Genomic DNA, 25287 nt, shown 5'->3' with positions numbered 1-25287 from the left:
TTCGTTTGGGGTAAAAACTCGTTAAATGGTAAATCGTTGTTTTACGCTTGGAATAATAGCTTTGCTAAGAACACAGCGGGCCAATAATTCTTATTCTGAGGTCAACTGTCACCCACTTGCCACTATCTACTTCTACTGTCACTGTCAGTATATATATTCTGTGGTGTAACCAAAGTTTGTAAATTTTCAGTTTTTCAGCAAATTTTATTGATTAATTTCAATAAATTTATAACTATGGGAAAGGACAAAACCAAGAAAAGGCGGCACTCCGCATCTAGTTCGTCTGAATCAAGTGAAAGTAGCGATTCCTCACAGGAGAAGAAGAAGCTGCGGAAATTAAAGAAAAAACTAAAGAAAGAACAGCGAAAAACTGAGAAAATTCTCAAGAAAAAACTAAAAGAAGAGAAAAAGAAGCTTAAGAAGTCTAAGAGTAAAAGCAAGGATCGTAGTAGCGATGCCAGTGATCATAATACCATAGGTCCTGCTGCTGATATTCCCATAGGTTAGAGTTAAATTTATTTCCTATAATATAATAATATAACTGTTCTATTTAAAATTATTTGAATTAAATACCACATATTTGGTCCACTGATAATACATATATTTCAGCATTAATGGAGAAATCAAAAGCCATGGCCCCAATGACCAAAGAAGAATGGGAGAAGAGACAGAGCATAGTCAGAAGAGTTCTTGATGAAGAAACTGGGAGATACAGGTTATTCTATCATTCTGCTTCAACTACATTTGATTTGCTTAAAAATCACTATTATAACACTGCCATTTCTCACTCCACTGCTGCCTAAGTGCAGGCCTTGCTCAACACACATTGGATGAAGTGCTACCTCTCAGTTGTATATTTTTTTCAGATTAATAAAAGGTGATGGAGAGGTATTGGAAGAGATAGTGTCAAGAGATAGACATAAGGAGATCAACCGCCAAGCGACACAGGCTGACGGGCAATACTTCCAGAGTCAGACCGTTGAACGAAAGAAGCTATAGTTTCCATTTAGGTGTTGTTTCTATTTCAGGTAATAGTATGTTCACTGACAAAGCTTCTTCTCTTCACTATTATTATTATATTATTATTATTATTAGGTTATAGTATTATCTATACTACTAGTATAGGTAGGTATGTATCACTTGAATTAATTTACTTAAGCATTACTTACTTTTAATTCAAAAGACACTTTGTTCATAATCATATAGTACAAATTTAAGCTTTTCCAAAATAAAAGATTCTTAGCATTCTTTACAATTGTATTTTATTGAAATGCAAAATTTTCCCACTTTTAAGATAAATCCAAGATTTAATTGAATATAACATTCTGATATTATGTATAATTTATAACAGAGAATGCTGAATCTTATTGTTTCATAGGAATTAAAGTAAATGCTTTCAAAAGTAGCAAATGAAAGAAAAACTTATTTTTTAAAGTTCAATTTGTTTATTGGTCTATCTACAATATAAATCATAATTCATCTTTGGTTGTGGCTGTGCTATGGTCCCCTCCGTGAATAGATGGAGTGGACTCTTCACTGGAATTTGTAGTTACAACTTCTTTCTTGATACCTGCGAGGATATCCAACTGGTCCTGGACCATCGCAACTAGACTGTCCAGAGGCTTGCCTCCATGCTCAACACTGACAATCGTTTTGTGCTTGTAAAGCACTAGAGTTGGTAATCCACTTATCTGGAAACAGAAAAACAGATGGGTGAACAATTCAATTGGTTTTCAGCTGAGTTAAAAGAGAAGTCTAATAGGGCCTCAGATCTTTGAGTGTATATCGCCACGTGTAGTAACGCCCGTGCCAGATTTTTTAAAACACAAGATGACTATCGGCACGTAATCCCGCGCTCAAGCTTATCACTAAAAGAAATATCTTCCAGTCAACATTCAATTAACGCGCACAGCCCCAAACGCAGTAGTCGCACTTGTGACTTGCTCTATATATTTGAATTGGCCTACTACCCTACTACTGAAAACATATGATTATTTCAACCATGTTGAACTTTACTTAACTGTCATAAAGTTCACTATCTACAAAAGGTGCAACAAATACCTTCTCCAGCTCACAAACGGGGCGCGACGCGGCGCAGTCCACGTCGGCCACCAGCACGCGGCTCTCGTTCTCGAACCGCTCCCCGAGCTGCGCCCACAGCGGGCTCAGCTGCATACAGTGCGCACACCTGTAGGCAGGGACATCAGTGTGTACTACTATAGTGCGCGCGGAACTAGCTGGCCGCGCCTTAGGTATGTGAGTGGTGGGACGGGGAGGCGGGGGCGCTTGGACTTAGTAGTAACTGACAGTGACAACAAGCGCCCCCGCCTCCCCGTCCCACCGCTCACATACCTAAGGCGCGGCCAGCTAGTTCCGCGCGCACTATAGTAGGAATGGGGAAGAAAACCAAGTGAAACTTTGGCAGTACAATCGAGTGTGCCTTTCAGGTTCTGACCAATTACATTGTTGGAGAGATAAATGGCGACTGAACCAACCAATCAGAACTGGGGAATCAGGCACACTTGCCTAATGGCCCCACTACACGTCCGCGGATGCGTCCGGAGACGTACGCGGATGCATCTGCAGACGAATCTCTGCAAGCATCGTGACTCACGATGCCGGACGCTCGCTCTTGAACCCTTTGATCTGTGTCACAAAAACCGACAACAAACGGATCGGTGGCAGATGCGTCTGCGGACGTGAAATACCTCGACAGATGCCCAAATAACCCCTCTAAACGTCCGCGGAGGTCATCTCCGGACGCATCCGCGGACGTGTAGTGGGGCCATAAGGCGCCATCTGTAATTAGCTTTTAGTTTTTCTCCCCATTAACTATGTGGTCAGCAAGAACCTAGGGTCACGCCGGGTATCCCAAAATTCCCAAAGCTAGTTAATATGAACCCTGGATTTTGTCGATCAGGTGCAGAGTTAATTCGTAAGTGTAGTACACATCGCTATGTAACTGCTTATCGTGATAGTAATGGTTTTGTAGGTAATTATGTATTAACATAAAATATAGCATGTTTTAATGGTTGCTGATGCTGATATGAAATGTTTAAAACATACCATGGTGCGAAATAGTTGATGAACACGATGTCCTTGTCAAAGAAGGTTTCGTATGTTTCCTCCGTGATCCTGGCCACTGGGAGAGCCTTCTTTTTCTTCATGAACTTGTCTGGATCGTGGTTCTCTGTCAACAGCATCTTGTCCACGTAACTCTTCAGACCTTCCAAGGTATCTTCGTGTGCTATGCCCATCTGAAGAAAATGTGAAACTGATTTATATGATGAAAAATTACTAAGGGCTCATTTTTTAAGGGATAATTTTAATGTCGTTGTCACTATGTAACACAAACATTCAGACGGTGCAGAGAATTATAATTCCCCTAACTCTTATCTGACTATTGAAAAATCTGTAATTTTATTGTTTAAATGAAATAGGTAGATTGAAGACATTATGGATTTATCATTATGTGTAAGTACTTACAATCCTACCGCTGACGATCCACATCAAGTAAGGATACTGTTTGAGATCAAAATTGTTGCAAGTGATCTGGCTCTCCATGCAGTTGATCTTGCCAATCTGGACATAGTCATTGTGTGAGTACTGCACCGCTAGGTCAGACCAGATTGGAGCTAATTTCTGAAAGTATAAGTAATTATAAGTTTTAATTTCAGGGGGTGCATGAAAGGAACTTCCTCGCGGTGCACCCTGGGCAATCGAAAGATTGGCTAATCCTTTCCCCACAGTGAAATGAATGCGAATCGGTTCAATTGTGAGCCACCTAAAAGGCACTTTTCAGCGCCACGTCAACGGCACTTATCAGCGCCACCCAAACGGTTCTTATCAGAACCAGCCCTCACAGTAATATCCATTAACATTGAGGGTTTCTCGAGCAATAAATCCGCTCTTTTATCTCAATTGTGCGATGAGACGCAGTGTGATATTCTCTGCGTCCAAGAAACACACCGTGACATCGGCCAACCCAGGCCCAATATACAAGGAATGAACTTGACCGTTGAGCTCCCTCATGCCAAGCATGGAAGTGCAATATTCGCGAAACCCGACATCAAGATCTCATCAGCGGCCTCCGTCTCCCAAGGATCTATCGAAACGCTAACCATTGACTTGGGCAACTGTACGGTAACGTCAGTCTACAAACCTCCCCACACACCGTTTCACTTCCACACAACGGACAATTTCGACAATAGCCCAACAAAAATTATTGTTGGAGACTTTAACAGCCATAGCATCAATTGGGGATACGCAGAAAACAACACAGATGGGGATGCGGTGGAAGAATGGGCAGAATCCAATGGCCTAGAACTCATCCACAGTGCCAAATTGCCCCCTTCCTTTAATAGCGGGCGTTGGAAACGTGGATACAACCCCGATCTGATTTTTAGCAGTGCAAACATCAGCACCCAGTGTTCCAAATCTGTTGGTAATCCCATCCCCAGAACTCAGCATCGGCCAATTATATGCAAAGTCATGGCAGTAGTTAGACCGAGAACAGTTCCATTTAGACGACGCTTTAACTTTACAAAGGCCAACTGGAGTGAATTCTCATCCCGTATTGACGAACAACTTTTAAGTCTACCACCCGTTCCTCAAAACTATGAGCAATTTCTTAATATCGTGCGCACAATATCTCGGAAAACCATCCCTCGAGGTTGCCGCAGCTCATACATTCCGGGACTACCAATCGATGCGGCTGATCTAATCTCCAGATATGAGTCACTTTACGCCCTGGACCCTTTCTCGGAAGAGACCATAATTGCCGGAGAGGAGCTCATGCTTAAGTTAAGTGACAGCCGTCAACAAAAATGGATGAACATGGTCTCTAACATCAACATGACCCATAATAGCAAGAAAGCGTGGTGGATGGTGCGTAAACTCACAGACGACCCACCTGCAGCTACACAACCAGGGCAAGTTACCGCAAACCAAGTCGCCCACCAGCTGATACTCAATGGCAAACCACCATGCAGACTTCCCAGACTACCCAAACAAGTAAACCAGGAAGAACCTTCCACCAACATCAGCAAGCCGTTTACGCTCAGTGAAATTATCTGTGTCATAAAATCACTTAAGACTGGTAAAGCTGCTGGAGTCGACGACATCATGGTGGAGCAAATAAAAGAGTTCGGCCCTGGGACTGTGTCCTGGTTACTTGCCCTTTGCAACAACTGCACTGATTCGGCAAGAATCCCTAAGCCATGGAGGAAAGCAAAAGTTGTAGCGCTCTTAAAGCCGGGTAAGCCTGCTTCTGAAACTAAGAGCTACCGACCAATATCTCTTCTGTGCCATACATATAAGCTGTTCGAAAGGCTCATCCTTGACCGTCTCACAAGCGAAATAGAGCCAAAACTTATACCTGAACAGGCTGGCTTTAGACCAGGAAAGTCCTGCACCAGTCAGACCTTAAATTTGACTCAATCCATTGAGGATGGTTTTGAAACTGGAAAGGTGACTGGTGTGGTGTTTGTCGACCTATCAGCCGCCTATGACACAGTCAATATAAAGAGACTACTGATGAAGGTCGGTGCACTCACTAACGATAACAACTTCGTCAAACTTTTAAGTGAGATGCTCCACAACCGCCGTTTCCAAGTTTGCATTAACTCGGAAAAAAGTAGATGGCGCTCTCAGAGAAATGGATTGCCTCAGGGAAGTGTGTTGGCGCCAACTTTTTTTTAACATATATACCAACGACCAGCCCCGCGATGCAGGAACAGCTCGATTCCTCTACGCTGACGACCTTGCACTGGCATCGCAGGCAGCTACGTTCGAAGAAGTGGAAGGCACGTTGACTGCAGCTTTGCGGAAGCTGGGTGACTACTACAGTCAAAACGCTTTGAGGCCAAACCCATCAAAAACTCAGTCATGTGCTTTCCACCTACGCAACCACCAGGCAAATCGAGAGCTGGACATAACATGGGAAGGGGTAAAAATCCAGCACTGCTCGTCACCAAAATACCTCGGAGTGACCCTGGATAGATCCCTCACGTACAAAACTCACTGCCAAATCACCAAGAAGAAAGTCAGCTCCCGAAACAACCTTCTGCGACGGCTTACGTCTACCAGCTGGGGCGCCTCTCCGCAAGTTCTACGAACAAGTAGCTTAGCACTCTGCTTCTCAGCTGCCGAATATGCCTGCCCCATATGGGCAAGGTCCGCGCACGCTAGAGAAGTAGATGTTGCTCTTAACGACACAGTTCGTATAGTTACGGGATGCCTCAAACCGACACCGCTCCACAAACTCTACTCTCTGGCTGGGATAGCACCCCCTAGCATACGGCGTAAAGTGGCATGTTCTGTTGAGAAAGCCAAACAAGAATGCGACTCCAGACATCCACTTTACTCACATACTGCCGCACCTTCCCGCCTTAAGAGCCGCAAAGCGTTTCTAAATAGTGAGGTGTCCTTAACGGATGAAAACCCACAAAACGCAAGGCTAAGACTCTGGGAGGAAAAGCAGCCCCAGGATCCTTTCCTACCTCTTGAGGAAAAACTTGCTCCCGGTAACAGTCTTCCCTGGCACATCTGGAAGACTCTAAATCGGTTGCGAGCAGAGGTAGGCTGCTGCAAGGACAATCTCTGTAAGTGGGGCTATACCATTGGTACCAACCTATGCGACTGTGGTACCGCCCCCCCGACTATGGAGCATTTACTCTCCTGTCCCCTGTGCCCTTCCACCTGCACACGGGAAGACTTACTCCAGGCCAACCAGAATGCTATCAAAGTTGCTTCTTTTTGGTCTGGACAAATATAAAAAATCGCATTTCACTGACACAAAAGAAGAAGAATTTCAGTACAATGTTAGATTTAAATAGTTTCTCTGTGTTCAAATGTTTTTAAGTGTGGAGTAGGAAGGTGTAAAAATTGACCTAAAATTAAAAAGAGATGGCATGAGCTTGGTCACTATTTTCTTTTCTTTTTTATCACAAAACAGTCTAGTCTTACTGATAGACCATGTATTTTCCCATTGAAAATATGGTATCTTACAAGATTGAAGCAAATTTCTGAGATTCACATTTAATTATATTAAGGTAAGGTTGTTTACCTGTGATGCTTTGCACCAGGATGTGTAGAACATGACAAAGTGTTGTCCAGATGACAGGAATTTCTCCACATTGTAATCATTCAAGTATGCCACTCCACTGTATATTTTGACCTCATCTGTGTTTTTGACTGACTGCGGGCCCTAAAAATAAAGAAGGATAGACTTAATTACCAATAGATTGTTCTACCAGTCAACAAGTACTACAAGAGGTACTGGCTTTTTATGATAAGTATGAACAAGAATATGAAATTAATAATTAAGGAAACAGTTGGCCGAGAGTGGTGCACAATAGAAGATGCTGCTGAAGTACAATGAAAAGTGAGTTCTTACCTCAGTTTTCATGGTGAAGACTTCACTGAGGAACAGAGTGAGCGAGGCTAGGTCCCTCGTGCCCTTGTACTCAATAGGCTCAAATGTGTTTTTGTGGAAATATAGTAGAGTAGGATAGCCTGAAAATGTGGTATAAATATCATCAACCTTAATTTTCCTTTGCTTTTTTATACTTACGTAATATTTCCTTGCAATAATATTTACAAAAACTTTATTAAATCTCTGATCTGAACAATAACAGTTCAAATAGGCATACCTGTAACATCATTTTCATTGCACAAATTAGTGTGTAAAGTACAGTCCACTTGGGCAATATTAAAATTAGAATCTTTCGTGTTAATCAGTTCTGCCAGCTCTTCCCATATAGGCATAAACTTTTGGCATGATTTAGACCTGAAATGAAAATCAAGTTAAGTAGATATTTAATTTTTTAGGACAAAAACAAATGGATAGGAATTAGTAAATAACTTGCCATGGTGCATAAAACATTATGAAGTTTCCATCCATTTCTTTAACTTGTGTTCTAAACGAATCAGCATCATATTCATAAATATTGCTTTCATTAGGGGCTACAAAGTAGGGCCAGACTAGAAGAAAATATAAATATTTGGCAAACATTTTATTTTCACTATTTTTATAACAGGCTTTATATTGTAATTTCCACGATCCGTCAATAGTAAGAAATGACTGAAAGTTTCAGTCCTGTTATCTGCAAAATATTATCAGTTTATCCATATCCCACTGAGAACTAATTTATTTTTAATTTTCAATTCAATTCAATTTTTGTTTTTGTGGCTCTCTGACTGTGTGTGACTAACACTGTCAATTCCGCCAATAACATGTGTTGGAGATTGCATGGTATTTTATTTAGCCTTGTTTACGGATTGATGTATTTCAGTCAGAGAATGAATATTCTGAAACAAGACAACACAAACAAAAGTTAGTAGATTAATGTTAGTATAACGATCACATGTATTTACATTATTAATTTCGGAGGGGAGGACTGTTAGAGTGTTATGTTGTTAGTTTTAAGAAAAGTTGATAAAATATTTACAAATGAGGAATGGACATAGGTTAGTAGACACTTTACATTAACAGGACGAGGGATTGAAGGAGGTAGGGAGTCGTATATCGAGGATTGGAGTTTTGGACAACTGAAGAGAAGGTGTTCTACTGTGCCTTCGTCCGTCCCGCAGTCGCAAATTGAGCTATCACGGACCCGGATCTTAGCCAAATGGACTGGGCTACACACGTGGCCCAATCGCAGCCGACAGATTGTAGATGTGGTGCGTTTGTCAATATGCTTAGACTTAAAAAACCATGGTCTATTGGGTATTGTTGGTTGTATATCAGCATAATGCTTTCCCTTTATTGATTTTGAAAGATCCCAGGATTTTTGCCAAGATTTTTCAAGTCTTGGCTTGGCAAGTGAGGCAAGATCATGGGCAAAATTTTTATAATGAGTCGGCAAACCAGTTTGGACAGCATTCTTGGCATATGAGTCTACGCGCTCATTACCGACAATACCGCTATGGCCTGGGATCCAAGCCACAGCTACATTGATGCCACGGGTAACGCAGCGGTGTAAACACTCTCGAATTTGAAATATAATAGGGAATTTGGATTTACTTCGAAAAGGGAATGAAATTATGGCGTGTAAGCAGCTCAATGAATCAGAAAAGATAATGGAATTTTGAAGATTATGAGACTCTACATAAAGCAGGGCCTCATAGATTGCTGTAGCTTCACCTGTGAAGACAGAAGACTCGGGAGGGCGTTTGAAACTAAGGATAATCTTGAATTTGGGGATCCATACTGCCAGGCCAGTGTCGCTAGTGTCTGACGGTTTGGATGCATCTGTGTATATGCATAACCAATCTGAAAACATTTTACTTACCAAACAGTTGAAGGTTTGGTCAGCGTCAGGAGAATCTTTTTCCACACCAAAATCGGTGATAATATTTGGTTGAAAGGTAAGGGCGTCATAAGAGGTGCTAAACATAGGGTTAGAGAGAAACGTCACTGTCGTGTTGGGAAGTCTAGAGAATCTGATGAAGCTTCTCAGCAGAAGTGGGACTGTTAATGGGGATTGATTGATCTGAGCGGTAGATAGATGTTGAAGGGTACCTAATTTGTAAAGGAGAGGGTGAGAGGTAAATTGACAGATCTTGTAAAAGAATCTGTCACATAGAAATTGTCTACGGAGAGAGAGGGGAGGTTCCACACATTCCACTTGTAGAGCGTTGGTCGGGGAAGACTTCATGGCACCAGTTATAATGCGCAGACATTTATATTGGAGTTTATTTAATTTTTCTGAAGCAGCCTTATTGCAAGGGTCTAAGATAAAACTCGCATAGTCGAAATGGCTGCGCACCACAGCGTTATATACTAGTTTTTGAGTATAGGGGTGAGCACCCCACCAAACTCCAGACAGGGATCTTAGGACGTTAACGCCTTTTTCACATTTCTGAGCGACGTAATTTAAATGCGGAACACCTGTTAGGCGTGTGTCGAGAATAACACCTAGAAATTTTACCTTGTTGTCAACAGGGATTACATCGTCACCTACAACGATTTCAATATCTGGTACATACCGTTTCTTGGTGAATACCACGCTGGAGCACTTGGCAACAGATAATGAAAGGCCATGCTCGTGCAACCAGTCAGTTAGATATCTCATGGCTAGGTTCAGAGAAACATTAGCTTCGCTTATTGATGGGCTAGCAAAGTATAACGCTATGTCATCGGCATACTGCAAAATTTCGCAAAAACAGTTTACAGACTGTTCCAGGTCATGAGTGTATATGTTATACAGGAGTGGACTTAATACTGAACCTTGGGGAAGTCCTTTCCATACAAGTTTAGGATTGTCAATGGATGAATTTGGGCACTTAATATAAATAAGTCTCTCCGCGAGGAGGTTGCATATTAAACGGGTCAGCCTCTCAGGGATACTCAGATGTTGCAGTTTCTGCCTGAGTATTGGAAGGAGAACGTTATCATACGCAGAAGCCACGTCGAGGAAAACACCTACCAGATATTCTTTCCTTTTGAATGCAGTCTGGATATCTGTGACCAGAATACCCAGACTGTCTAGTGTACCCATACCCTTTCTGAATCCATATTGAGACTTAGCTATGAGGTTTCTATTTTCGACCAACCATTCCAGTCTAGTTTTGATCATATGTTCCGTTATCTTAGATAAAACAGACGATAAGGCTATTGGTCGTCTAGAATTGGGATCATTTGGATCTTTGCCGGGTTTTAAAATAGGCAATACTATCTGTTTTTTCCATGAATCAGGGAGAGCCCCATATTCAAAGAAATAATTTGTTAGCTCTAAATAGAAATGCTTGACTCTGGAGCTCGACTTAGAGATAAAGGAATATGGAATGCCATCAATGCCCGGAGACGAGTCTCTCAAACCATGGATAGCAGATTCCAATTCCTCAATTGAGAATGGGGAGTCTAAACTATGTGAGGATGGGATTTTTAATTTTTATTTTGAGGCAAATTTTGAAATATTGAGAAATTGACAACCCTACACAGTGACAACATATTCTGTGAATGGGTGACAGAATGATAGATGATATGAGAGTTGCTCTGTGGTGAAAACTCTACGTTTGAAGCATACGTGTAATATTCTGAGGATTCATAGGTCTTGAAGACTCATTTAAAATGTTTGTTGGTAAATATGATTAATCTAAACCCACCAAACTTCTCGGTTGAAAAGATTTTTCGTTATTATTCTGATTTCCTAATCAAACGTTAAATTCAATAGAAATTGCGTTGAACGGAACGGCTTTTATTATGTTCGGAAACTACTACTTTAATGTTTCGGAGTTATTCTTCTGAGAAAACCATGAAGCGCTTATTATTTCATTATAATGACTACATTTATAAAACTATGAAAAACAACAAAACATTTTTATCCCCATTTTATTAAAAATACAATTATTGAATACAAAACAAAACTTATAAATCACATCAATTTTGGTTCAATATTATTTTAATAATTTCCGATCATAAAACAAAAAAATGTGGTAATTCTTCAAAATGGTCGCTGTGTATGGTTTGCCAACTTGCATGTCTGTGTTTCAGAGTTCTTTGTTTTCATAATACTTTTGATACTGTATCATTTACAAATAACTGCAATACAATATTGATGTGATTCGGTATTAATGAATTCGAGTGACCCGTGACTGGTTACTAATGTGCACGAACATAGATGTCATCGCTAATGTGAGAGTTCTCTGCTATAATTTTTATTTTACGGGATTATGACGTTTATGATTCTTATTCGGATAATTTGGATTTGAAGACACTAAAAGGTATCAGGTAACTACTTTTTCTATATGTTGTAGTCGTCCTCGTGAATACATAACGATGGAGTTAGTAATGTAGGCTTTCCTTGCTCCTGTCCCTCTATATGTCAAATTCCTTTCAAGCATTCTTCAGTTTGCATCAGAAAAACGAAGTATTTTGGTTGAATTCCCTTTTTTAAATGGGTTATTCATTACAATTACCTTCTATTTTCCATTTAGTTGCTTTGAAATGATTCAACTCACCAGTGTTTATGTTTTTCAGGACCACAAACAATCATAAAAACAGCAAGTCAACAAACAGTATGATAATCAAACATAAAAAGTGAAAATAAGTGGTAAACTACAAACTGAGTGAACTGTTTGACTCCACACATAAAGTGTTGAATTGTAAATGTATGTGCGGAGTGTAATGTTTGGTGAGTGGTGGCGGTGGTGCGTGGAGGTGTGATGGGCGGCGCGGGGTGAGCTGACGCTCGCGCGGGCGCCATGAACCCGGCGGCGCCCGGCAACTCCGGCAAGACGGCCACGCGCTCCTCCGGGTACCACCAGAAGGCGCTTGCCGAGATCCGCAACTCATTGCTCCCGTTCGCTAACATCGGGAGCTCGGAGCCCCCTGGCTCCTCTGCTGCAAGCACTGTCAGCTCCGGAGTGAGTTCTGGCTTCAGCTCCTCTTCGGGCAATGGCCTGGATAAGGATCTCAATGTGCTACCACAATCATTAAACCAATTAATTGCTCTGGGATACGATGAGGTAAGCAATACAGCTTATAGCATTCTTAATTGAGTATTATGTACTGTAGCGTAATGGTTAGTGACCCTGACTACTGAGCCGAAAGTCCCGGGTCCGATTCCCGGCTGGGGCAAATATTTGTTTAAACACAGATATTTGTTCCCGGGTCTTGGATGTGCCCGTAAAATGGCAATAGGCCCACCCACTATGACATTGGGACTAACATACCACTCTGGCGAAAAGTGGCTGCAGCAATGCACCTCTGCCTACCCCGCAAGGGAGTACATTAGTACAAGGCGTGAGTGTGTGTGTTTTTTTTTTGTACTGTCCAGCAGTAAATTATGTATAAGAATATCCAGAATATTTTTGTTTAAAATGGAAGGAACCAATGGTTTAAAAAGTAAATCCACTTACAAACATACACATCCCATAAATATTCCACTGAAAAGCACATGAGGCCCACTGTAAGATCTTAGGGATATTGCAAGAGATGGATAGTGTGAGATAGAGACTAGAAAACTAAACCTCAAAACCTCCATTACAGGATTCTTATATTCTCTACTTTTGATAACTTCTAGAGTTGATACCTCTATGCAAGTGAGCTGTAGCTTTAATAAGTTACATACTACAGGCCTACAGAGTCTTCTAGTGGCCTAGGGAAGGCCAACTTAGCAAGTTAACTTTGACTGCAACAGTGTTACTACAATATCATTAAGTGCTATGTATAGGCTTCAATTTAATTCCAGAATACCCATGAGAAAACCATTAAAAGAGGATGAAAAGCTAGTCATAAATCAAATGTCTGTGTTATACTGTAAGATAATGATGATAACTGATGTCATAGCAACCATAATATTTATTTTTGAACTGAAAAACCTGTACTAGGGCAGAAGAAGTAGTGGTCCATAATCCTGTTATGTTAGAGCATAATCATACTCTACAACACTTCTTTATTCTACTAATTATTGTCCTCTGGCAGAGCCACTGGAAGTTGTTTAGTCTTAAACTTTTCTCTATTTTAGTTCATGGCTCCTTAAACTTGATTCAAAAGAACTAATAAATCCAGGTAACACCTATTCTTACTAGGTAATCTAGGCTAATACTATACTATATTATACTTCTATAGGCTATTTATTTTATTTTTGGTGAATTCATTGGTTTTGACCTCAGTTTTCACTGCCCAGCTTTATAATGTAGCTGCTGTGTTATCCATGCTATAGGGGACAAGAGAATAATTTGTTATTCATGCTAGACAGTGTTTTTCAAGGTCCTAGTTACAAAATACTGGAACACAATATACATAATTATTTTATCAAATAACTCAAAATCTGTACAGTGGTACACACTCCTTTGCTTCAAAAAGCTCAACACATTCTTTAGTTACTTATAATAAGCATGTCCATGTACTATAAAAGCAAAATTATCTATCCTTTGTTCTACAAAGCTGCCTGCTGCACACCCAGGCAGGAAATCTGAGAGGATAAATATGTATAAAGGTAGAGGTTGTACAGGAATTTAACCTCCTCACAGAATATCATTGAAATATAAGGGTCTTCCACTTGCCAAGGAAAAACGAGGTATTTGAATAGCTGTTGTATCTGTTTCCAGGATCCTGCAGTCAGAGCACTCAAGTATGGGGGCGGGCGGCTGGAGGCGGCGCTGGACTACCTGTCCAAGCAGGGGGAGGGGATGAACGGCATGAAGGGCGGCGCCATGGCGCTGGGCAGCAAGCTCATCCGCAAGCCGAGCCTGGAGCGCGAGCTGGCGGCGCACCGCGGCTCGCCCGCGCTGGACTCGGGCGCCGGCTCCTCGCGCTCCGACAGCCCGCGCCAGGACCACCACGACAAGCTGTCGCGCCAGTACTCGCCCTCGGCCTTCGCGGAGCCGCCGCCGCCGCCGCCGCCGCGCTGCCCCTCCACGCCCCCCGTGCCGCCCTCCGTGCAGCAGCTCATGAAGCGCATGTCCCCCGCGCCGCCGCTGCCCCCCGCGCGCGGCACCTCCCCCGTGCACGCGCCCCCCGCGCCCCCCGCGCGGCCCATGATCGTGCAGAACAACCCGCAGGTGCAGCAGCAGCTGTCGCAGCAGATGCAGGCGCTGTCGCTGTACCAGGGCGGCGCCGAGCTGCCCCCGCCCTACCCGCTGGCGGGCGTGCCGCCGCCGCCCTCCTACTCCGTGTCCATGCAGCACCGGCAGAGCCCCACGTCGCAGGACTACCGCAAGAGCCCCTCGTCCGGCGTGTACTCGGGCGCGTCGGGCGGCTCCCCGTCCCCCGCGCCCGCGCCCGCCCCCGCGCGCCCCGCGCCGCTGCAGGCGTGGACCGCGCGCCAGGCTGTGCAGCCGCCCATCATCATGCAGTCCGTGAAGAGCACGCAGGTGCAGAAGCCGGTGCTGCAGACGGCCATCGCGCCGCCCGCGCCCGCGCCCGCGCCGCCGCAGCCGCCGCCGCCGTCCTACGCGAGCTCCATCCAGCAGAAGGCGGCGGCGGCCACGCCCCCGAGCTACCCCGCGGCGCCCAAGCCGCCCTCGCCCGGCGCCGCGCCCGCCAGCGAGCCGCCCAGCTACGCCATCACCATGCAGGCGCTGGCGGCGCAGCGCGCGCTGCCGCCCGCCCCGCCGCCCTACGCCTCGCAGGACCCGCCCGAGGGCAAGTGCCCCAACCAGAACTGCTCCAACAAGCTTGGCGTGGCGTCCGGCTCGGACAAGCGGCCGGCGCCGCCCGCCCCGGCCGCGCCCGCCCCCGCCGCGCCGCCCAAGAAGATCCGCCACCAGTCGCCCATCCCCGAGCGGCGCACCATCAGCAAGGAGCAGGAGGACGCGCGCCGCGACTGCAAGGTGCGCAACTACTCGCCGCAGGCCTTCAAGTTCTTCATGGAGCAGCACGTCGAGAACATCCTCAAGTCGTACAAGCAGCGCATGTTCCGCCGCATGCAGCTCGAGAAGGAGATGACGAAGATCGGGTTGAGCGCGGAGGCGCAGTGCCAGATGCGCAAGATGCTCTCCCAGAAGGAGTCCAACTACATCCGGCTGAAGCGGGCCAAGATGGACAAGTCCATGTTCACGAAGATCAAGCCGATCGGCGTCGGCGCGTTCGGCGAGGTGACGCTCGTGCGCAAGATCGACACGAGCCACCTCTACGCCATGAAGACGCTGCGCAAGGCCGACGTGCTGAAGCGCAACCAGGTGGCGCACGTGAAGGCCGAGCGGGACATCCTCGCCGAGGCCGACAACGAGTGGGTCGTCAAGCTCTACTACAGCTTCCAGGACAAGGACAACCTCTACTTCGTCATGGACTACATCCCGGGCGGAGACCTCATGTCTCTACTCATCAAACTAGGAATCTTCGAGGAGGGACTCGCGAGGTTCTACATCGCGGAGCTCACGTGTGCGGTGGAAAGTGTACACAAAATGGGCTTTATTCATAGGGATATCAAGCCGGACAATATTCTCATAGATCGCGACGGACATATAAAGCTCACTGACTTCGGACTGTGTACGGGGTTCAGGTGGACGCACAACTCGAAATACTATCAAAGAAATGGTTAGTGTGCATGTTTTGTTTAAAGTAGTATTTTGTGTTTTAGCTGAAAATATAGGTTTAAAGTGGGTCTAGTTTTGCAGTTATCTAAGTTTGTCATGTTAAAATTGTATGTGTAATAAGTGTCAATTTATATTTGCTGATTTACTTTGAAAGACGACCGAATGGCGTAGTGGTTAGTGACCTGACTACTGAGCCGATGGTCCCGGGTTCGATTCCCGGCTGGGGCAGATATTTGTTTAAACACAGGTATTTGTTCTCGGGTCTCGGATGTGCCCGTAAAATGGCAATAGGCCCGCCCCCTATTACATTGGGACTAACATAACACTCTGGCGAAAAGTGGGTGCAGCAATGCACCTCTGCCTACCCCGCAAGGGAGTACATTAGTACAAGGCGTGAGTGCGTGTGTGTGTGTGTTACTTTGAAAGAATGACAAAGATTCATGGATTTTACCAGCCATTATGGCAAGCCTTTTTAGCGTGCCAGTGACACACTAGAGTGTCCAAGATGAAACAAACTGCCCAAGTTGCTGGACAGTTACAGTTGAAACATTCATGGACCTTTTCAAAGAAAATATGCAATGCAGAATTTAACAAACGCTTCGTACATTGCAGACCACGGACGGCAAGACTCCATGGACCCAGTCGACGGCGAGTGGGGCGCGATGGGCGAGTGCCGCTGCCACCAGCTCAAGCCTCTGGAGCGGCGACGCAAGCGCGAACACCAGCGTTGTCTGGCCCACTCTCTAGTCGGCACACCAAACTACATCGCCCCCGAAGTGCTTACCAGGACTGGGTACACGCAGCTCTGTGATTGGTGGTCGGTGGGAGTGATTCTGTATGAGATGCTGGTCGGGTCGCCGCCGTTTCTGGCTAACACGCCCGCGGAGACGCAGCTTAAGGTAAGAGTTGTTTTGTAAGATATTTATTTAATTGGTTACCTAATAGCAGATGGTTGCGCTATGCGCTTTTATGAAAATAGTGCAAATATTTGTATAGTTACTTACATTGTAAAGCTGATGAAATACCCTCCCTATGCCATGATGAGACTTTTTTTTTACGAATACCTAAGCCCTAGTTATTATAAATATCATCCTACACATAGGATCTCTATTCCCTTCCTCGTACCTCCACAAACTAGTAGTAGGCTTCTCAAAACTATGTAATGCATGGACCAAACAACTAAAAATTTAAACCAATTCCAGGTGATAAACTGGGAGAGCACGCTGCACATCCCGGACGCGGCGAACCTGTCGCGCGAGTCGAAGGACCTGATCCTGCAGCTGTGCTCCGGCCAGGACACGCGCCTCGGCAAGGACGCCTCCGAGGTGAAGGCGCACCCCTTCCTGCAGGCCATCGACTTCGACAAGGGCCTGCGCCGCCAGGTCGCCCCGCACATACCGCACATTGAGTACCCCACCGACACCTCCAACTTCGACCCCATAGACCCCGACAAACTACGCAACTCCAGCTCAGACTCTAACAAATCGGATAGTGAGTTACTGGATAATGGGAAGACGTTCCATGGGTTCTTCGAGTTCACGTTTCGGCGGTTTTTTGATGACGGCGGCCCTGGGTACACCAACAAGATCAACCTAGACGACAGCGACGGGCCCGGCCCCGTGTACGTCTAGAACCGCAGAGCCGCCCGAACTCTCTCTCAAACAGTGTGTGCCAAGACTTTCTCTCTATTAAAATGCTAGTTTTGCTACACGTAACGAATTGTAACGTATTTAAAAGTGTCTTATTAATTAATACCGTATTGTTAATAATCCCGGTGATAATGTTGTAATATTTTATCGTTATGTATTTTGTAAGAGTAATCGTATGCTGTAATATATTTAATGGATGGATCGCAGTTGGTGGACGCGCCCGGTGCCAGCGGAGAGGCCCTGCCTGTCCGTATTTATTAACAAAGGACGGTAAATTAATTTAGTTAAATGTGAGCTAACTTAGGTATTGCGGTATCGGCAGGCAGGTTTAGTAAATAAGGCGTCCTCTTAATGTTTCTACATTGTGTCGCTGTTCCATTCAATGTATACTATTTTTGTAACTAGAGAAATTATTTATGAGATAAGAACAAGCATACTGGATTTAGCGAATGATTGATATCGTCACTATATTTTCTTACGTATTTATATTGGTAGGCCGCTTAATTATTGTGTGTTTGTTTATATAATTATAGATAGGATATAACTTGTAAAGTATCAAGCGCTGAAAACAAACCGTTTTTGTAAATCGGCACGCATCGTAGTCTGTAACTGTGAAGTGCTTCCTATCTCGAAGCTGTAGCTCATTGTGTGTGCCTTACATGAAAATGTGATCTTTTATACACGTGACTTTTTGTACCGGTAGGGATTTAAAAAATAAAACAATTGCAACCACGTTTTTTAGATTTCAAGATTGTGTTGTAGATGAGTGCAATATATATTTATTTAAATTAACAGTCGCAGATACACTCTTGATATGTATGAAACATATTTTTTATATTGACTAGACATTGCGCTGCATGTTGTAATAGCTGCCCAGCTGTGTAGTTTCAAAAGAACATGTTTCATGTTCATATTATAGTATTTTTTGTTTTCACTAACATTTTGCCCATTATTTAAACTTAGTTGCAAATATACCTATAGCTACATTTTGAACAAAAATTTAGGTGTGATTATTATAAGAGTAAAATATAATATCATATAGGCCTGGCCTAACAGTACTGTACATTATGATAAATGAGTCACTTCACAACTTAAATTATGTGTTATTGAATGTAAATTGTTTTAATTACTCTGACATGAAACATGCTTATAAGAAGTAAACGAAAATACGGGAATTTGGTTGTATTATTTACGCAATAAATGAAAGAAACAAACTGGAAGAGTATATAACAGGTAATATATTCATAATAGAGATTAAATAACAGTTCATAATATCTTATCCTAAATTATTATCCTATAGGAATAGAAGTTTGTCGCTCATAGCAAAAACTTTTCAACTTGCATGTTAAAGTCATCAGGGTATCTCAGGTGTACATTGTGTTTGCCTTCAGGGTACAGATGAATCCTGTAAAAATACAAAGGTTTTGCAGTTTCAGTCACTTCAGGAATATTTTTTCGGGAAATAAGTAAATTTCAAGTTCATGGCATTAAACCAAGCCAAAGCACCTTCTAATCTAATAGGTTCTTAAACTAAGAGAATGTTGTACACAAATGAAGGAGATAAATTAATATACCTTGAATTGACAATATTAGTATGTAGATAGGAAACATGAACATTATCAACCATAGGATCCTTTTCTCCATGTAATATGAGGGTTGGACATTTGATGTCTTTCAGAAGGTGTGAGCATATATTTCCATTATTGGCATTGAAAACTGTCTCCATGCCATCACACCATTTTGCCCACAACTTGGCAAAGTATTCCTCACCATACACCTCAATCATGGGTTTCCTCATCCTCTCTGACCATGTTTTTATGTCTCTTGTTTCTGTGAAGCATAAAATTAAATAACTTAGGTACTTTTTAGAGAAGGAGGTAATTTGTGAGAAAGGCTGGATACAATTTGGATGATATCCAATTATTACACAGTGTGATTTGATAAGAGCCACACATTCAAAGCTGATCACTCATGGACTAGATAATAGGTGGCAAATAATAAAATTCTTGGCATTTATGTCAAATAAACCAATAAATACTTGTTTCTTAGAAAACCACCCGTAATATAATACTCACTCTTATACATTTCCAATTCTTTGGGGAGGATAAAAGAATTACTTCCCCATATCACCAGTTTATTGACAGCTGCAGGGTATTTTGCTGCAAGAATCATGCCGACTATTCCACCATCACTCCACCCTAGTACAGAATAATGTGGTATGTCTAAAACCTGTCAAATCAAATAGAGAAATATTCTAATTACAAAGGAATACAAGTAAAGTTATACAAATAGTGGTTAAAGAGCAGAAGTGGACCATCTGGTAGTATCAAAAGTACTTAAAGCACAGTAGGTAATTAGTATTCTGCAGAAACCAGAGATTTTATAATATAACTCTTAATTTTTTATATGAACTGTGTCTGGTAATCACACTTATTTACAATACTACCTTCATGAAATCCTGAGCAATGTGTGCATCTTTTTCATAGAAATCTGCTTCAAATTCTTTATCTGGGGGCCTGCTTTTCCCATAGCCAGGAGGGTCCCATGCAACCACTGTGAACTTGCCATGGTCTAAACCCTCAATTTGAGGTTTGAAGTCAGTCCAGATGCTGCCAAGAGCACCCGGTAAGCAGAGGATATTGTGCGGCCCATTGCCTACTTTTAAGTAGTTAACATTACAACCTTTCACTTTAACTTGGTCTTCCTGAAACTACAAAGTAAATGTGAATGGAACATATTAGCTTGCTAGGAAGAGTAGTACCACCCATATAAATAAATAAACTATAGTAGTACCTTTGGCTTAGATGCAGTCGAAAATGTACATTTTTGATTTGTTATCGGTACTACAGCGCGAATTTTACTCAAAGTATTTCTTATCATGATGGAAAATTAAGTAGTCTAAACCAACATAGATAAAGTTCTCCACTTTGCAATTATTAACGTAGTCCTCCCGGTATTGTATAACTCTGAATTCCTATTTTATTTATCAAATGAAATCAAGTTTTTCGTCAACAAGTTTTTGTAACTTTGGCAAATTTGACCTTCGGTCTGTCATGTAGTAAATGTGTTCTGTGGTCACTGTCATTTGTCATATAATCACCGTGTCAAAGGTGTCGAATGATCACACATAATAATTTAAAAAAGGTGTTTAATTTGTTTTGATTATTTAAAATTTAAAGAGATTTGTTTGCATTTTAAGAAATATTAGGTGTTTTAGGGCATACAAAACTGAAGGTAAACCATAATCATCTTCAAGGTAGAAAATATGTTATTTATTTAAATACATAATGTAAATTTTCATTCTCAAATAACTCAGAGATAAACCCTTTTGCAATATTCTAACCACTTCATCATCATCCAGTTATCAGCCACTGCTGGACTGTAAGCCTTCCAAGGACAGCCACAATGGTCTTCTAACCATCTCATTTGTTTTTTTGCAGAAAATGACATCAGAAAGGAATGTTCAGATTGGCCAAGCTCGAGAGACATTTCAAATGTTGTACCAAATATCTCAGCTGCTGTGCACCGGGCTAGATACGGAGACGCTAACTATTTGCATTAAATTATGTGAACTGGGAGTCGACCCGGAAGTTCTAGCACATATCATTAAGGAAATCAAGAAGATGGGAACTAACGCTGCACAGAATAAACCTCTCAATCTATGATAATTAGTGTTAGTTTAATATTCCCTTTAACTTGTAACTAACCTACTGATCTGCTATTTTTATAACAATATTTACTTGTATTGTATATGAGTAAAATTTTATTGTGTAGGATCATTAATTTGATTATGCATGAATGAGATTAAAGTTGCATGTAATATATCTTTTTAAGTGTAATTCAAATAATATGATTCCCATTGGCTCCCCTTTTGGATTGACTGATATGCACCTCACAATATTTCATGACAGGTAAAGGACCGGAAGACTTTAGACCGTTTTCCACTTGGAGTGGAATGAGCCATCAACCCTTTTGCAATGTAAAAAATTATAATTAATACAGCTCCTAAAGAGGATTAGATCTATTCTTGGTTATAAACATTTATAATCCATTAATCACACCTTGCAATGTAATGTACTGTTGCAAGATAGATATTTCTACTCAAAAAAAAAAAAAAAACAAGCACTTTCGCGGCTTACGCCTTGTACTAATGTACTCCCTTACGGGGTAGGCAGAGGTGCATTGCTGCACCCACTTTTCGCCAGAGTGTTATGTTAGTCCCAATGTAATAGGGGGCGGGCACATCCAAGACCCAAGAACAAATATCTGTGTTTATACAAATATCTGCCCCAGCCGGGAATCGAACCCGGGACCATCGGCTCAGTAGTCAGGGTCACTAACCACTACGCCATTCGGTCGTCTGTATATATTTCTACTCTTTTAATTGTATTATAGCTGAAACTATTTTTGGCTGTACTTTTGATAATAGTAGCATTGTTATAATTAGGTAGGTAGGTAGAAAAAGCTGTTAAGTAAAAGATATCCATATGAATAAAAACTATTTATTTAAAATAATGCTACTCAAATAGGATAATTAATTAGAGAATAGTCAGAATAGAAAAAAAAATGATAGTAAATCCATTACAACATGAATCAACAGAAGATGGGAAAACTAACCTTCATTATAAGATTCAGTTATAACTTTTTACACTTACATACATACTAAATAATATTAAACAGTTGCTTGCTACCACATGGGGAACAAATAAGAGGCTGTAAACAACTGGAACTGGTAATATTCTCTAATTAAATGCCCTAAGTATGTACCTGTAATAATTAACAATAATGTATTGAAAAATAATTTAGTGTCAACCAAAAATACAAGCTACCTGAATATCCTGTACTTTTATTTATGTAGTGAGCGAAAAGTTATTGGCAATCAGTAAATAACTGAAATATCACAGATACAAAACAATATTCACTCAAATTCACAAACAAAAAATGTAAAGTTATGCATACATAAGGTGTAATGATTATGTAATATTATTGAATGAAAATATAGTAAATAAATTACTTTAATCAATTTGGATCTAGCTTCAAAGTACAATTTAACACACATAGTTTATTTCTGATGACACAACAAATCTAAACATGACTTCTGATGAAGCCATTTTAAGATCATTTTTTTACCAATTCCTATACATATTTATAGTAAATAGCTTATTGGAAATTTGGTGGTGGCCCTGGGTTGCCCTGGCCAAGTACAGAGGGGTCTTCAAATATTGGTTGTTGAGGCTTAAACTGCTCTGCTGATAATCTTGTGAACATGATACCGATGCCTTCAATTAGAGCCAGAAGGATGCCTCCAACTAATGCACTCCCTGCCATGGCTGGAACACCTGTAAAAAAATATTTGTTTTATAGAGGATTGATTGACACTTGATTGAGGAAGAGACTCCCTTGTTCATATACAAATCACAAACAAACAGCATAGTTAATTTAATGTATTTGTTTGTTTTTCTTCCTGGTAGATATAAGGTGAAGTTGTTACTTAGTGTAACTTTTATGCAGACTTTCGAGAATGGTTCATTAAAGTGGTGGAGGAAATGGTTTATTGTATTGGTGGCCTCATCAAATCAAATGACAACTTTAATTTATGTTTTCTAAACCAAAAATATATGATCTTACCATTTCTTGCAGCAAGAATGCCACCAGTGAGGGCTCCACTCATGATGGAATTCCACGGGTCCTCCTTCTGTCGCAGGTACACAAGGGAGCAGTCAATAGTCGAGAACATCCCGCCCCAAACTGCAAAGTTACCCGCTACTATGGGTGACCGCTCCTTGATTGCGGCTAAACTTCCGAGCTGAAATAAGGGTTTTATTCTCAGTTCTTGGGTTTTGATAGATAATATCAGTAGATTAGATTTACATTGTAGAAAATTTATAAAAAAAATACTAAGTGTTACTTACCATTTTTCTGTTGAATCCTGTTGGAGCATTTCTGAATCCTTTTATGGAATGGAATATACCACCTCCAATAGCTCCCATGATGAACGCACCGCCAGAATCATCAAGGATACGCCAAGGGCATGGTTCTCTCGAATATTCATCCATGTTTCAGTCTGATAGTGTTGTGTAAGATTATAACCTCTAAATTGGAAATACGATTTAAAATATTTTCACTCCAAAGTCCACGAAAACCCACTGCACTTGGAACTAGGTATATTAAGTGACCACTTCACAAAATTTTGAAAAACACACAAACACTGAACAATTCAACGCTTTTCATGCTTCCACATCTGGAAAAAACGTCGGAAAAAAGAAACGAAAATTATCGAATCCGAAAATGACGTCTGTGAACAGATGACAGCTATTCAAAGTACTCTGTGAGCTTGAACTTGATGTCTGCGTTCGAAACAAAATAATGTTATGCACAACTCAAGGCTGTTATTATTTTGAGCTTTCGGATCCCGATTTCATCTTGTAGAGTAGAAAACAAAAAAGAGAGAGAAACGGAGGGAGAGTCTTTACGTGAGTTTATAAAAAAATACCTAGTTAACATATCAACGTAAAGAATTGTATTATTAAATTTACAAAAGCTTCCACACTGCCAAACATTGTAACAATAAATTTTATTTTCAGACAGAACACACGTCAGTGACAGACAGCCAACAGACAGCACCAGCAGACTGTCAATGTGTCAGACTGTCAGTCATTGTTTTCTTTTTCTTGTGTGATGGTGATTTTCAATAAACTACACATTTAAATTTGAATCGTAAACAAATTGTGAGGAGATTCTCTGCGCCTTATTTCAATTATGACCATTCACAACTTGTACATATTTGACCGGTTTGGCATACTACTTTATTATGGCGAATGGAACAGAACAAAACAGTCTGGGATGTCCAGAGAAGAGGTAAAAATATTTGATGTTATATTTGCCTAGATCTTCATTAAAATTATCAATATATTAGTAATATCTTGCTCAACAATAACTTATTACTTTAATTGACTGAATAAATATGCACTAAGTTATCTATTACTGACATAATGGATTTGTTTCAGGAAGGAAAACTAATGTACGGAATGCTTTTCTCCATAAAGTCATTTGTCAGTAAAATATCCCCCCTAGACCCCAAGGATGGTTTTCTCCACTACAAGACCTCAAAGTACACCCTGCACTGCCTCGAGACTCCGTCGGGGCTCAAGTTCATCATCAACACCGACAACCAAGCTCAAGGAGTGAGGGAACTGCTAAAAAAGATCTACAGTGAAATATATGTGAAGTACGCTATCAGAAATCCACTGTGTGCTATTGGAGAGCCTATCACCAGTGAATTGTTTAAGGCCAAACTTGATGCCTTTATAAAACAGGCACCAATAGCTGTTAGAGCCTCATGTTAAATTAAGTAGGTATGTTATTTTTGTATATATTCTTTAAAAATATTGGATATCCTCTATTGAATAAGGCAAGATTTGTGTGTGGAATGTGTAGTATGTGTACTAAGCTTTAGCTTAAGCTTTTTAAGATATTTAATATTCTTATATAAGATTTAATTCAGGACATTTTGTCAGTTTGTTTCTTTCCATAGTTTTTTTAGTAATAGATACCTACCTATAATGTATGTTGATTATGTTATTGTAACAAATAAATAATTATTTTTTATTACAATCTCTTACATTGAAATGTTGGATGGTTACTTTTCCTG

The 25287-nt window shown here is 41.5% G+C and overlaps 6 protein-coding genes across 7 annotated transcripts; 3 read left to right on the top strand and 3 right to left on the bottom strand.

Annotated features, from left to right (window-relative positions):
* The first annotated feature begins 158 nt into the window (after window positions 1–158).
* LOC105389528 (ADP-ribosylation factor-like protein 6-interacting protein 4) lies at window positions 159–1080 on the top strand. Its single transcript, XM_011560656.3, has 3 exons — window positions 159–502; window positions 610–715; window positions 867–1080. Exons 1-3 carry the CDS (start codon window positions 235–237, stop codon window positions 997–999), a joined length of 507 nt encoding a protein of 168 aa, XP_011558958.2. The 5' UTR covers window positions 159–234; the 3' UTR covers window positions 1000–1080.
* Window positions 1081–1422: 342 nt separating this feature from the next.
* Window positions 1423–8424, bottom strand: LOC105389530 (thioredoxin domain-containing protein 5 homolog). Its single transcript, XM_011560657.3, has 8 exons — window positions 7869–8424; window positions 7653–7789; window positions 7397–7515; window positions 7067–7207; window positions 3487–3642; window positions 3067–3257; window positions 2062–2188; window positions 1423–1691 (listed from the first exon to the last, which is right to left on the bottom strand). Exons 1-8 carry the CDS (start codon window positions 8012–8014, stop codon window positions 1470–1472), a joined length of 1239 nt encoding a protein of 412 aa, XP_011558959.3. The 5' UTR covers window positions 8015–8424; the 3' UTR covers window positions 1423–1469.
* A 3014-nt stretch (window positions 8425–11438) lies between these two features.
* Window positions 11439–18811, top strand: LOC105389531 (serine/threonine-protein kinase Warts). 2 transcript variants are annotated; one of them, XM_048621606.1, is made up of 5 exons: window positions 11439–11727; window positions 11984–12471; window positions 14059–15988; window positions 16600–16886; window positions 17190–18811. In XM_048621606.1, the coding sequence occupies exons 2-5, from the start codon at window positions 12208–12210 to the stop codon at window positions 17616–17618; spliced, it is 2910 nt and encodes a 969-aa protein (XP_048477563.1). In that variant the 5' UTR covers window positions 11439–11727; window positions 11984–12207; the 3' UTR covers window positions 17619–18811. The 2 variants fall into 2 exon arrangements, with proteins under 2 accessions (XP_048477563.1, XP_037975637.2); XM_038119709.2 differs by having other exon boundaries at window positions 11439–11734.
* A 42-nt stretch (window positions 18812–18853) lies between these two features.
* Window positions 18854–20588, bottom strand: LOC105389533 (valacyclovir hydrolase). Its single transcript, XM_048621607.1, has 5 exons — window positions 20430–20588; window positions 20083–20346; window positions 19712–19865; window positions 19211–19466; window positions 18854–19041 (listed from the first exon to the last, which is right to left on the bottom strand). Exons 1-5 carry the CDS (start codon window positions 20514–20516, stop codon window positions 18954–18956), a joined length of 849 nt encoding a protein of 282 aa, XP_048477564.1. The 5' UTR covers window positions 20517–20588; the 3' UTR covers window positions 18854–18953.
* Window positions 20589–22122: 1534 nt separating this feature from the next.
* LOC105389534 (mitochondrial import inner membrane translocase subunit Tim17-B) lies at window positions 22123–23918 on the bottom strand. Its single transcript, XM_011560663.3, has 3 exons — window positions 23549–23918; window positions 23265–23442; window positions 22123–22975 (listed from the first exon to the last, which is right to left on the bottom strand). Exons 1-3 carry the CDS (start codon window positions 23690–23692, stop codon window positions 22797–22799), a joined length of 501 nt encoding a protein of 166 aa, XP_011558965.1. The 5' UTR covers window positions 23693–23918; the 3' UTR covers window positions 22123–22796.
* Window positions 23919–24263: 345 nt separating this feature from the next.
* On the top strand, window positions 24264–25244 carry LOC105389535 (trafficking protein particle complex subunit 1). Its single transcript, XM_011560664.3, has 2 exons — window positions 24264–24494; window positions 24644–25244. Exons 1-2 carry the CDS (start codon window positions 24396–24398, stop codon window positions 24980–24982), a joined length of 438 nt encoding a protein of 145 aa, XP_011558966.3. The 5' UTR covers window positions 24264–24395; the 3' UTR covers window positions 24983–25244.
* Window positions 25245–25287: the final 43 nt, after the last annotated feature.

This window comes from Plutella xylostella, chromosome 6 (genome assembly GCF_932276165.1).
Source record: "Plutella xylostella chromosome 6, ilPluXylo3.1, whole genome shotgun sequence".
Taxonomy (NCBI): domain Eukaryota; kingdom Metazoa; phylum Arthropoda; class Insecta; order Lepidoptera; family Plutellidae; genus Plutella; species Plutella xylostella.
The sequence above is the reverse complement of the archived record's forward strand: the minus strand, read 5'-3'. Positions and strand labels throughout refer to the sequence as shown.